Source organism: Bubalus kerabau, chromosome 3, assembly GCF_029407905.1.
Source record: "Bubalus kerabau isolate K-KA32 ecotype Philippines breed swamp buffalo chromosome 3, PCC_UOA_SB_1v2, whole genome shotgun sequence".
Lineage (NCBI taxonomy): Eukaryota > Metazoa > Chordata > Mammalia > Artiodactyla > Bovidae > Bubalus > Bubalus kerabau.
The window spans coordinates 130,688,447-130,701,071 of record NC_073626.1 but is presented as its reverse complement, the minus strand read 5'-3'; the positions used below and the strand labels follow the sequence as shown (position 1 = coordinate 130,701,071).

Below are 12,625 nucleotides of genomic sequence, written 5' to 3'. Positions count from 1 at the left end.
TGGAAAGAATGAATGAAAGGCTCAGTGAAAGATATTTGAGCCCCCCAGGCCCTATTGCCAGCAGTGGCAGTCAGCTCAGATGAGCAACTTATCTAAAGGCTGATTCTGAGTCTCAAGGAGGAAATGATCAGTGGGGAGATGTATGCTTGGGGACCAGGCTATTTTTCTGTGCAAGTATCAGGCAGCCACCTAAGGGATGTGATTTCTGGGAGTATTAAAGGAGTTCTTAGCTTAAAAACTTCTAGTTCCCTCCCCTGCCATATTGTTGATTCCCCAAATCCCTTGAAGATGCTGTAACATATATCATTACATGGTTATCAAAAATCATCGGGAGTTAGGTGTCACTAAGAAAGATGAATTGTAGCCCATTGACAGAGTCAACATCTAAAAAGGTTTAAAGAGCTTGCACTCCTTTTTCTAGAGTATATTTTGATTACAAGGATGAAAAATAATAGGGGCCCCTAGACATCTAAAGGTACAATATGAACAAGGAGAAAAGATACAAAAAGAGTCTGAGACCCCTGCAAACTTTGCTAAGCAATGGCAATCTTTCATTCTTGAAGCTAATGAATCTAGAAAGGAAGAATTTGTAAAATTACATCTGTAATTATAAATGCTTTATGAAATACTGTAATCATTTCTAGGGCTAAAATAAAATAGTAATACTCCTTTGGCCCAATTCCACTGTAGTCATGTAGGGTTTTTAGCACAAAGGGCACCTTAAGATGTCCCCTACCTACAAACAGCTGGCTGTTGAGCTGTAACCGGAAATGGCCCTCTTCTGAGGTCTCCCTGGTCATCCTCGGGAGGTTGTCCACTTGGAGTGAGGTCTCCTTGAGGTTCCTCTCTGCCCGGACGTAATGCCATTGGTTGTCATTCAGAGAAGAAGGAGACTGGACTATGAGCTCTATGGGGCCATTCCCAACATCAATGGCAAAAGTGATCTCAGAAGGAGCTGAAACCAAAAATGGAAACAAGTAGAAAGATGAAGGGAGTTGTCAGTGCATTTAGGACACAAGCATATTCTGAGCGAATGGTAAAACGATTATAAATGCTAGGTAGGGAGGACTTCAGTTGAAATCCCTGCAGTATTGAAATTTCCATTGATAATAATAACTACCAACTACTAAATCCCAAGCTCCATCTTTTTCCCTCATTGGTTCTCATTGTGAAAATTCAGGAAATAGAATAGGGACCAGGGCCACTGATGCCAATCTGATAAAATACACCAGTGCCAAGGTGCTAGATTTTGCAGATCTGTTCTGACTTCACTTGTGTGCTTATAGATAGCTATAGATCCTGGGTTAGCTAAGACGACACCCTCCTACAGAGAGAAGAGCACAATCTGGAAAGTCCACTGCTTTGCTTATTCATTATGTGTATTATAGTAATGCATTTAATATATTTATAACATTATTAAATGTATTATATATTATTATTCTGTAATGTATTATTTTTTCAATACATATGATACAAGCATTTGTGCTATCCCTGAATTTTTTTTCAAAATGAGGCTCAGAAATTTTAAGTGCCTTATCTGCATCACTGGAATTGGCAGTATCTAAGTCAAATACAACTCTCCCTCCCCCTCAACTCCCCACACAGGGATTTTTTTTTTCATGACTCTTTCTACCCTTCTAAAATAATCTGCTTATTGTATTGGACAAGAAGCAGCTGTTGGGAATAATGTACCTATGATGATGATGATGATGATGATGATGATAGGAAGATAATAGTGGTCATGATGGTGGCAGAGGTGGTGGTAATGATGGTGATGATGGTGGTGAGGATAGTGGTTATGGTCATATTGGTAAGGATGGTGGTGGTGATGACCACAGTGGTGGTAATGATGTTTGAAAGGATAGTGTTGGTCATACTGGGGAGGATGGTGGTGGTGGTAGTGGTTTTGGTGGTAGTGACGATGTTACTATCATCCCTGAAAAACAAAAAGAAGTAGCAGCAGCACAGTACATACAGTGAACTCTGCTGAGCACTTTTCTAAGTACTGACCATAGATGCTCTCATTTTAATCCTCAGAACAACTCTATGAAAAAAAGTATGATTTTTAATTTCCATTTTATGGGTAAGAAAATGAAAGTAGAAATAATTTGCTCAAAGATTCCTCAGTAATTAGAATCATCATCATTTTTCTTTAATTTAGTATATCTTCTTGTATTTTCTATTATTATGTAAGAAATCTACATCTGAAGGATGTGGAGAAGCAAATAATAAATTGAATTTGAGGGGAAGACAGTCCCCTTTCAGGAACAGGAACCTTCATATTCCAGACCTTCCTTTCTTCTCAGAACCTTTTGACGGTCCCCCCTTTTTTATTCCCAAAAATAGGATATGTGTATTTCTTTGACAAGATCATCAACCAACAGATCTGAATTTTCAGCAATACCAAAGGTCAAACATCACCCTGAATCATACCGTCCTCAACCTTTAAATTTTAATAGAAAGCAGACCTTGATAAAGAATATTTCAATATGAGGATTTCAAATAGCAGAGAATTTGATTTTCCCTCCTGGTGAATATGAACCATGACCCCAAAGAGAGGCAATAAGAAAAAAGGTTTAAAAATGAGATTTGAGGGCTTCCCTAGTGGTCTTGTGGTTAAGAAATTGCTGCCAATGCAGGGGACAGGAGTTTGATCACTTCTCTGGGAAGATCCCACATGCCATGGAACAACTAAACCTGTGCAACACGACTATTGAGCCAGTGCTCTAGGGCCTGAGAGCCACAACTACTGAAGCCCATGCTCCACCACAAGAGAGGCTACCACAATAAGAAGTACACCCCACACAATGAAGACCCAGCAAGCCAAAATATAGACAAATGAATAAATATTTTTTTTAATGGGATTCGAGACATAGACTCTGGAGCCATCATAACCTGGGCAAGTTTTCAAGCTTGTTACCTCTTAGTCTTCTCCTTTGTAAAATGAGAATAAAATATTAACTAGTTGTCAGGTTGTTTATAAATTTATCCTGACAAAGTTGCTAGAACTGTGCCTGACATGTAGGATGAACTCAACAATAACAGTTATTGTTACCAACATGATTCATCAACCTAGATCAATTGTCTTTGCCTCATATATCTATGCATTAAAGGAAACAGAATTGAAGGGAGCAAATCTGATTCAACAATGAAAAGATTAAATAAGAACAAAGTTGTCCCATTGAGCCATTTCCTGTTTCTTATCAGGCCACCAGTGCCACCTTGAAGCTCTGCTCATCCAGAGACCAAATAAACAATTACTGAGAGGGTGAAGATAAATGCATTTCTCTTTAAAAACACAGGTAAGGACTGGTGAGACTGATGGGGAGGGCTGCTAAAGATTTTGCTAAAAGCCTTTCTGCAAAGCTGATCTTGTGGATATTAAGTTCCACACAGACAGCACATCTTTGTGGAGGGCTGGCTGCACAGCTCTGTCTGCTCTCCACCCCCTGCCATCCTTAACTCCATGTTATGTTTCCAGACTCTGCTTATCTCTACTTCAACATTTATCCCTCTGTTGTATAATGATCTGTTTATGGTCTGTCTCTCAGTTAGTCTGAAAACTCTAGATGAATACCTCATTTATTGGAAAACCAGAACCTAGGACTGGGCCTTGTATACAGGAAGCTCTCATCAAACTAAAATTTCATTCATTAAAATGTTACATTGCACATACTACATCCAGCTTTGCAGTTTTCTTATGTTTTTAATTTTACATCAAGATATTAAGTCCTTAAAAAATGTCTAAAATTATTATTATTTAACTTTATTCAAGTCACTACTAAAGACCAACTATGCTTAACTCATTCCTAGAACTAGGGAAGGATCAGTGAAATGTAATAATAATAGCCAACATTTACTGAGTGCTTACAATGATCCAGGCACTCTGCTAAGCATTTTTCATTAATCAACTCATTACAATCCTATGAGAAAGGAGGGAACTGATCCACAGATAGCTGATAAATTACTCCAACCCAGAGTCGGCAGAGTTGGTATTTAAATCCCGGTGATGTGTCTCTGGAGCTCACTTTTTAACCCACTTGTCCTGTGACAAATCTTTCATCCTCAAAACCTATGCAAGCCCTACCTGGGCAGTCAACTCTGGATATAAATCAGTATAATATAGGTTCTTCAAAAAAACTGAATGAAATAAAAAAGTAAATACATGGTGAGACATCCAACATTGGCTGGTGACTTGGTGGACTGGACACTTGAGACCAACGTGAACTAGCTCTTATTTTCTGGGGGGATAGACATAGCCCAGTGGCCCAAGATGGGAAAGCTGGTGGCCCTGTGGTGGCATTACCTTTATCATTAATTTACCTTCCTGCCTTTCCTTTTCCCAACAGTCTGACAAATATCCTCCCTCATTATTTATACCGTGTGGTTCAAGACAAAGTTAAGGAGTTACTTGAGTCTTTGGGTGGGTTTTTACCAAATCAAGCTTGTGCTAAGCAGAGACAAATGAAACAAAATGAGTTCATGGTGTACTTTAGAGAAGACTGGCAAAGAAGGGGCATGTCAAGTGGAGGAAAGTACCATAAGCATGAGCAATTGAATACCGAGTACTCCTAAGCAATTAGAAAAACTATCTAAAGCTTCTGTACAAAGCCCTTGCTTCCTTGAACTGTGACACCAACTCTGTGTCCTTAAAGTCAGGCATGTGAGATATATCAGGGACCATAATGGAATAAAGAAGATGCAAGATCTTATTGTAGTCTATCGATCTCTCTGATCTCCCATGTATTCACCTGTAAAATGACAGCCATAAATGAAATGAAATATTGTTAAAATTTTTTGGAGGCATGGACTCTCTGAGGATCTGATGACAAACATACCTCCAGAAAAAAGAAAAAAGCACATACAATTTTGCAATCAGTTGTAAAGACTTGCTAAATGTCTTATGCTTCAAAACAAGAAGGAAAATAATGCTATTTTTTCTATTTCTAACATTCTTGGTCTTTGAGGTAGTTTTGCAGAGCAAAATAAGGAGTTGTTCAAATGAACAGAGAATTGAATCCTGGATTCTGAATCTTACTGGGTGACTCTGGGTGTCATCTCAAGTCATTTACCATCTCAAGACTTATGTCCTCATCTGCATTTTGGACTATGAGTCAAACAATGTAAAACATAATATTATACATAGGATAATTTGAAAGCATAATTAAATAATGAATATAAAGCATTTAGTACTATGGCAGAAAGTGAATAAGAACTAACGAGCCTCTTGATGAAAGAGGAGAGTGAAAAAGTTGCCTTAAAGCTCAAATATTCAGAAAACTAAGATCATGGCACCAGTCCCATCACATCATGGCAAATATATGGGGAAGCAGTGGAAACAGTGGCTGACTTTATTTTTTTGGGCTCCAAAATCACTGCAGATAGTGATTGCAGCCATTAAATCAAAAGATGCTTACTCCTTGGAAGGAAAGGTATGACCAACCTAGATAGTATATTAAAAAGCAGAGACATTACTTTGCCAACAAAGGTCCTTCTAGTCAAGACTATGGTTTTTCCAGTGGTCATGTATGGATGTGAAAGTTGAACTATAAATAAAGCTGAGCGCCGAAGAATTGATGCTTTGGAACTGTGGTTTTGGAGAAGACTGTTGAGAGTCCCTTGGACTGCAAGGACATTAAACCAGTCCATCCTAAAGGAGATCAGTCCTGGGAGTTCATTGGAAGGAATGATGTTGAAGCTGAAACTCCAATACTTCGGCCACCTGATGCGAAGAGCTGACTCATTTGAAAAGACCCTGATCCTGGGAAAGATTGAAAGCAGGAACAGAAGGGGATGACAGAGGATGAGATGGTTGGATGGTATCACCGACTCAATGGACATGGGTTTGGGTGGACTCCGGGAGTTGGTAATGGACAGGGAGGCCTGGCGTGCTGCGGTTCATGGGGTTGCAAAGAGTCAGACATGACTCAGTGACTGAACTGAACTGAACTGAACTATGTTTAATCAAAGTAAATACTTAGCCATTTAGTATAAAAGTACTTAGTATTAACATTTACTGTTCTCTAAGGCTCTCAAATAGGTTTGATAAAGGACAGAAATGGTATGGACCTAACAGAAGCAGAAGATATTAAGAAGAGGTGGCAAAAATACACAGAAGACCTGTACAAAAAAGAGGTTCATGACCAAGATAATTACCATGGTGTGATCACTCACCTAGAGCCAGACATCCTGGAATGTGAAGTCAAGTGGGACTTAGAAAGCATCACAGTAGCTTAGTTAATAGTGATGCTTTCTAAGGCCCACTTGACTTCACATTTCTAGGATGTCTGGCTCTAGGTGAGTGATCACACCATCATGATTATCTTGGTCATGAAGATCTTTTTTGTACAGTTCTTCTGTGTACTCTTTCCACCTCTTCTTAATATCTTCTGCTTCTATTAGGTCCATACCATTTCTGTCCTTTATTGAGCCTGAGATGGAATTCCAGTTGAGTTATTTCAAATCCTGAAAGATGATGCTGTGAAAGTGCTGCACTCAATATGCCAGCAAATTTGGAAAACTCAGCAGTGGCCACAGGACTGGAAAAGGTCAGTTGTCATTCCAATCCAAAAGAAAGGCAATGCCAAAGAATGCTCAAACTACCGCACTATTGCACTCATCTCACACGCTAGTAAAGTAATGCTCAAAATTCTCCAAGCCAGGCTTCAGCAATGTGTGAACCGTGAACTTCCAGATGTTCAAGCTGGTTTTAGAAAAGGCAGAGGAACCAGAGATCAAGTTGCCAACATCCACTGGATCATGGAAAAAGCAAGAAAGTTCCAGAAAAACATCTCCTTCTGCTTCATTGACTATGTCAAAGACTTTGACTCCATCAATCACAATAAACTGTGGAAATTTCTGAAAGAGAAGGGAATACCAGACCACCTGACCTGCCTCTTGAGAAACCTATATGCAGGTCAGGAAGTAACAGTTAGAACTGGACATGGAACAACAGACTGGTTCCAAAGAGGAACTAAAAAGCCTCTTGATGAAAGTGAAAGAGGAGAGTGAAAAAGTTGGCTTAAAGCTCAACATTCAGAAAATGAAGATCATGGCATCTGTGCCCATCACTTCATGGGAAATAGATGGGGAAACAGTGTCAGACTTTATTTTGGGGGGCTCCAATATCACTGCAGATGGTGACTGCAGCCATGAAATTAAAAGATGCTTACTCCTTGGAAGGAAAGTTATGACCAACCTAGATAGCATATTGAAAAACAGAGACATTACTTTGCCAACAAAGGTCCGTCTAGTCAAGGCTATGGTTTTTCCTGTGGTCATGTATGGATGTGAGAGTTGGACTGTGAAGAGAGCTGAGCACCAAAGACTTGATACTTCTGAACTGTGGTGTTGGAGAAGACTCTTGAGAGTCCCTTGGACTGCAAGGAGATCCAACCAGTCCATTCTGGAAGAGATCAGCCCTGGGATTTCTTTGGAAGGAATGACGCTAAAGCTGAAACTCCAGTACTTTGGCCACCTCTTGTGAAGAGTTGACTCATTGGAAAAGACTCTGATGCTGGGAGGGATTGGGGGCAGGAGGAGAACAGGACCACAGAGGTCATCCAGATGGCTGGATGGCATCACCGACTCGATGCACATGAGTTTGAGTGAACTCTGGGAGTTGGTGATGGACAAGGAGGCCTGCAGTGCTGAGATTCATGGGGTCGCAAAGAGTTGGACACGACTGAGCGACTGAACTGAACGTTTGTTTACTGCTGAATCTATCCACAAATAAAGTATCCCACCAATTCTGTACTTAGTCACATGCCCTGGTACCAGTGGATTCCCATTCTTGTGTTTACCAGTTGAGTGAATTTTTTTTTTTTAAATTATAGTCAAATGTGTCTGCTTGGCATATGGGTGCCACCAATTCCATCTTGCACAAATAAGCAATGAAAAGATGAAGAACTTCTTCACAATTTATAGTTCAAGAAACAGAAATTAGAATCCACACTGCATTATCAACAATAGTCTCTTTTCATGATGCCAAACTGTTCTCAACAGCCATTTTCTTCTGCTCCCCTCATGTACCCCAAAATACCTATTTTTACCCACACAGCAATTGTGAGCTAATTGTCAAAATAGCTATTATTTTTGTCACATTTGAAACAAATCCATTAAGACTTGAGGACATGAAGTATCTTGTGTTTCATAGAGTATAGACTAATCTCAAGGTTACAAAATAAAAATGTCTTTAGTTGGAAGTGACCCAGAAGGTTTTAGACTGAGAATTTTATGCAAATTTGTTCTTCAATGTTCAACAATTTGGACACATCAATTTTGAAAACTTCTGTTCAGATAGTTACACAGTAACATTCCTTTGGGAGGAGAGAGAAATCTACTCTGAGAAATCTACTATGAAGGCTATTTTCTTTCTAAGAAGTTGACATGTAGAAGAATCTCTGGGATGAAAATTCCATCTATATAAAAAATGTAGTGGAGATTTCCCTGCTGGTCCAGTGTCTAAGACTCTCTGCTGCCAATGCATGGGGTTGGGTTAGATCCTTTGTCAGGGGACTAAGATCCCTCCTGCTGCAACTAAGCATTTGAAGGTCTCAGCTAATGATCCCCCATGTTGCCACGAAGATCCCACATGTGGAAACTGAGACCTGGTACAGCCAAATAAATAAATAAATGAGAAAGGCTTCTTATTTGAGGAAGGATTCTCAAAGCACAAGAAGATGATAGCCTAGCAGAAGAAGGACATTTAAAAAAAAAAAAAAAAAAGGACATAAGATGAATGAAGCTGTTAGTAAGAAATGAAAGATCCTTCCCCCATGCTTGTTTGTTTTTCCTTTTAAATTTATTTATGTATTTATTTATTTTGGCTAAGTCAGGTCTTCATTGCTGTGCACAGGCTTTCTTTAGTTGCAGTGAGCAGTTGGGGCTACTCTCTAGTTGCATTGTGGTAGCTTCTCTTGTTGCGGAGCACAGGATCTGGGGCACATGGGCTTCAGAAGTTGCAGCTCTCAATCCTAGAGCACAGGCTCAGTAGTTATGGTACACAGAATTAGCTGGCCCACTGCATATGGAATCTTCTCGGACCAGAGATTGAACCCATTTGCCCTGTATTGGCAGACAGGTTCTTAACCACTGGACCACCTAGTAAGTCCTGTTTTTCCTTTCAAATAATAATCATAAAACAAGATATTTTGAAAAATATGAGGCTTTGTATTTTGAAAAAGTTTACATAAAATCTTAGTTTGAAAAACACATGTTCTCTGATCTGGTGAAATGTGTACACCAAACAATGAGATTTAGTATCATTCAATCAGATTTAGTATCATTTGCATTTAAAATAGTTTTATACAATATAATAGTAAAACAAAAAGCATAAGAAAGAATCATGTAAAAGACAAAATATAGTACCAGAAAGTACAACAAATCGGACATTGAAATGTAATTAATACTAAATCATAGCTCATTACCTTGTGATAATATGCCATTTGCTGCTGCTTTAATGAATTGAAAGGCCTTAGGGCTTGATTTTTATTGAATTTACATTGAGATTATTATATCTATATTATTAAATGTTTGGCACTCAACTCCACATATTTAGAACTTGCCCAAGGTAGATATGAGGGATCTTATTTCTCACTAAAGCCCAAGAGCTTCCTCCCATTAACAGCCTAAATCACTGGAGTAAAAGGAGGTTAAAACTATCAATTAGAGAGATCTTTTTTTTGTACTGTGCTGTAACTGCAGAAGAAACACTTAACTGTGTGGTGCTCTGCAGGAGACTTATGCAGAGACTTCAGCTATCTTTTCCAGCCAGCACTTTTGTATCTTTCTCTGGCGTGCTCAAATTTCTAAGTTTCTGTTGCTAAGACATTACTTAAGCTTCCAAGGGTATTTCATATAGTCATATTACTACTGTAACACAGTCAATTGCATCAATCAAACCAAAGAAAATATCCATGTGGATCCAGGTAAATGAGACACCTAATGAAAAGCACACATCTCCCTAGTCATGACTTTAATAAGGGCAAGATAGTGGGAGCAGTCCAATTTGTGTATGAGAAAAAGGCGGGTACACTGAAGGCAGAGAATCAGGAAACTAGCAAGAGCAACTAAAAGATGTGTTTTCTATTATTGCCATACACAAGTAATTCTAAATAACGCGAGTAATAAAACATTCCTCTGCCAAGAAAAAAATTTGTAACAAATGCTGATGTTGATATTACTTTTTAATAATGTATATGTAAGGTTTAAATAGTACATTGCCTACCACTTAATACATATTATATTCAAGAGGAAAGTTAATAGTGAGAACTCCTGACTTACTATTGGCTCCTGAACACGCAGGCTAAAATATGTGTTTGTTTTTAAGAATAAGAATACAAGTTTTGATTTTCTGTTTTTGCAGTTGCTGTACTATCACTGCTTAACTTAGCTCTACTGTTGAAATAGGTGAACACAGAGTACCACAGGGACTGTGAACACAAATTGCACCTGAAGAGAGCTTGTGTTAATCTTTCAGTCATGTCTGACTCTTTGCAACCCCATAGACTGTAGTCCACCAGGCTCCTATGTTCAAGGAATTCTCCAGGCAAGAATACTGGAATTGGTTGCCATTCCTTTCTCCAGGGGCTCTTCCCAACCCTGGGATTGAACCTGGGTCTCCTGCATTGCAAGTGGATTCCTTACAGTCTAAGCCACCAGGGAAGTCCAAGAGAGCTTAAGTAATTCCAAGTCCTTAGGAAATATGTAAGGCTTCACCAAATGGAATAGTAATCCATGATGAATTTTCTAATACAAGTATTTTAGTGAATATTTTTTTTAATTTTGGAGATATTTGAAATTGCTTGCATTGGTGGTGAAAAATTAGAAAGCATTGCAGCTTCTGAAATTTATTGTAAAATGTAATTTTTATGAATGTCTATCAAATTTAGCCTTATGTTTAAAATCAATCTTTCCTAAAATGTATATATCTATTGCTTAACGTGCAATGTATTTTAAGTTTAAAATTAATAAAAAGTACCCTTTGATCAGTATGAGAGATGAATGGATAAATCTCATTATGCTCTCTTTTGAACATGAACATGCAAAGAAAATCAATTTTGATGACATCACTCACAAATTTGCATAAACCAAGCCTAAGAAACAGAAATTTCAATGTTACTACTATTCCTGTGACAGATCAATATGTAGATATTTTCCCTTTTATATAAAAAATTAATTAAGGTGATTAAAATTATTTATTGTATTGTCTTTTTTCTACTGGAATTTTTTATTGGCATGATCACATATAATGTTTCATTAATAAAACATTTCTCCATCTGCAGTTCTATTACCTTTCATTTAACTTCATGATTATTTCTGAATATACTTTGTTTATAGGAAATGGAATGTTAAAAAATTATCCACATCCTGACATAAAATTCACTAGATACACCCCTGTTCATGGTGAAGTGGTAGAGAAACAATGATTGTGTAGGCACATACTCCTGATGATGGGAAATAAGTCAGGAAGCACCTTGCGGAGCAAAAGTATAGCAACAAAGTTGACCCTAAGTATAAACAGAATGCAGAATACTAGTGTTCTCATCATTCCATAGAGATTGTAGTGGTGTGAAAACTTAACAAAAATATAATAAATGCCCATGGATCAGATAAAGAACACTGTAAATAAATATCTATGGGGATTTGGGGAATGCACTAGTTTGAAGAGAGGATAACTCTTTAAATACTGCTAGGTAATAATAAAAACTATAAGAAGAAACTAGAAATTACCATTGCTGATTTGACAGATACCCAGGGAGATTAACTTGATGGTTGAAATATATACTAGTTGCTAGTGGAAAAGATAAGATTAAAACTTCTGTTGATCAGTTACATTAGATTCATAAATGAGAAAACTTACAGCTTATTTCCAGTCGGATGAAGTCTTTAATGCCAAGGTTTTCTAGGAAAACTCCAGATAAAGCCGTGGTTTTAAAAAAGAAGGAAATATCAGCACTGAATTCTGCATGGAAGGTAGGAAAGTGGAGGTAAGAGGCTTCTGTATAAAATGATACCGCATTCCAAAAGTGTCCTGCAAATGAAAAAGAAATTCTGAAGCATGGAATGGGTTATAGGAAAGCACAGGGCATGTGGATAACTTCAGGACTAGGGGACACTGCAGGGGAAAAGGATAAGGGAATAAAACATCTTGAGCTTATGTAAGGAGAGAGAAAGCTTCTTTCAATTTAATACTCACGGTCGCCATAGCAACGCAAGGGCCCAATTCTCCAAGCAGCCTCTGAGTTTGTTCTGTCCGTATCAGTGATAACTATCTGAGTGACAGGTAAGTGGTCTTTGAAGGAAAGAAAGCCAGTATCATTTGTCCTGCAAAACATAAATTTAAGAAAAAAAGAGGAGAAAAATGTGGATAATCTAGGGATTCTTTACCAAGCCTCCTCTTTTCAAAAGTGATTTAGGTAGTTGCAACAGGGTGAGGGCAGAGAAGAGACTAACAGAAGGCCTTTCATCTATGTGTGAAAGTCTGGGATACCAATTACAAAATCCATGGCCAGTTTCCAAAACAAGTAGATTTTACATCTTCCTTAAGTCTTTCCAGAAAAGTAGATAGCTTACAGAGCTTGTTGCTGCTTTTTGTAGCTTGAGAGCACCCCACCTGCCCAAC

The 12,625-nt window shown here is 38.2% G+C and overlaps 1 protein-coding gene across 2 annotated transcripts in view; it reads right to left on the bottom strand.

Moving 5' to 3' along the window:
• The window catches only part of CNTNAP5 (contactin associated protein family member 5), a 1,047,625-nt gene that overhangs the window by 175,169 nt on the left and 859,831 nt on the right, over positions 1 to 12,625 (bottom strand). For both annotated transcript variants that reach the window (XM_055572939.1, XM_055572940.1), the window contains exons 15-17: positions 12,200 to 12,327; positions 11,864 to 12,034; positions 737 to 955 (exon numbers count right to left, since the gene is read on the bottom strand). In XM_055572939.1, coding sequence (XP_055428914.1) covers positions 737 to 955; positions 11,864 to 12,034; positions 12,200 to 12,327 — 518 coding nt within the window. The remainder of the gene's footprint in view (positions 1 to 736; positions 956 to 11,863; positions 12,035 to 12,199; positions 12,328 to 12,625) is intronic.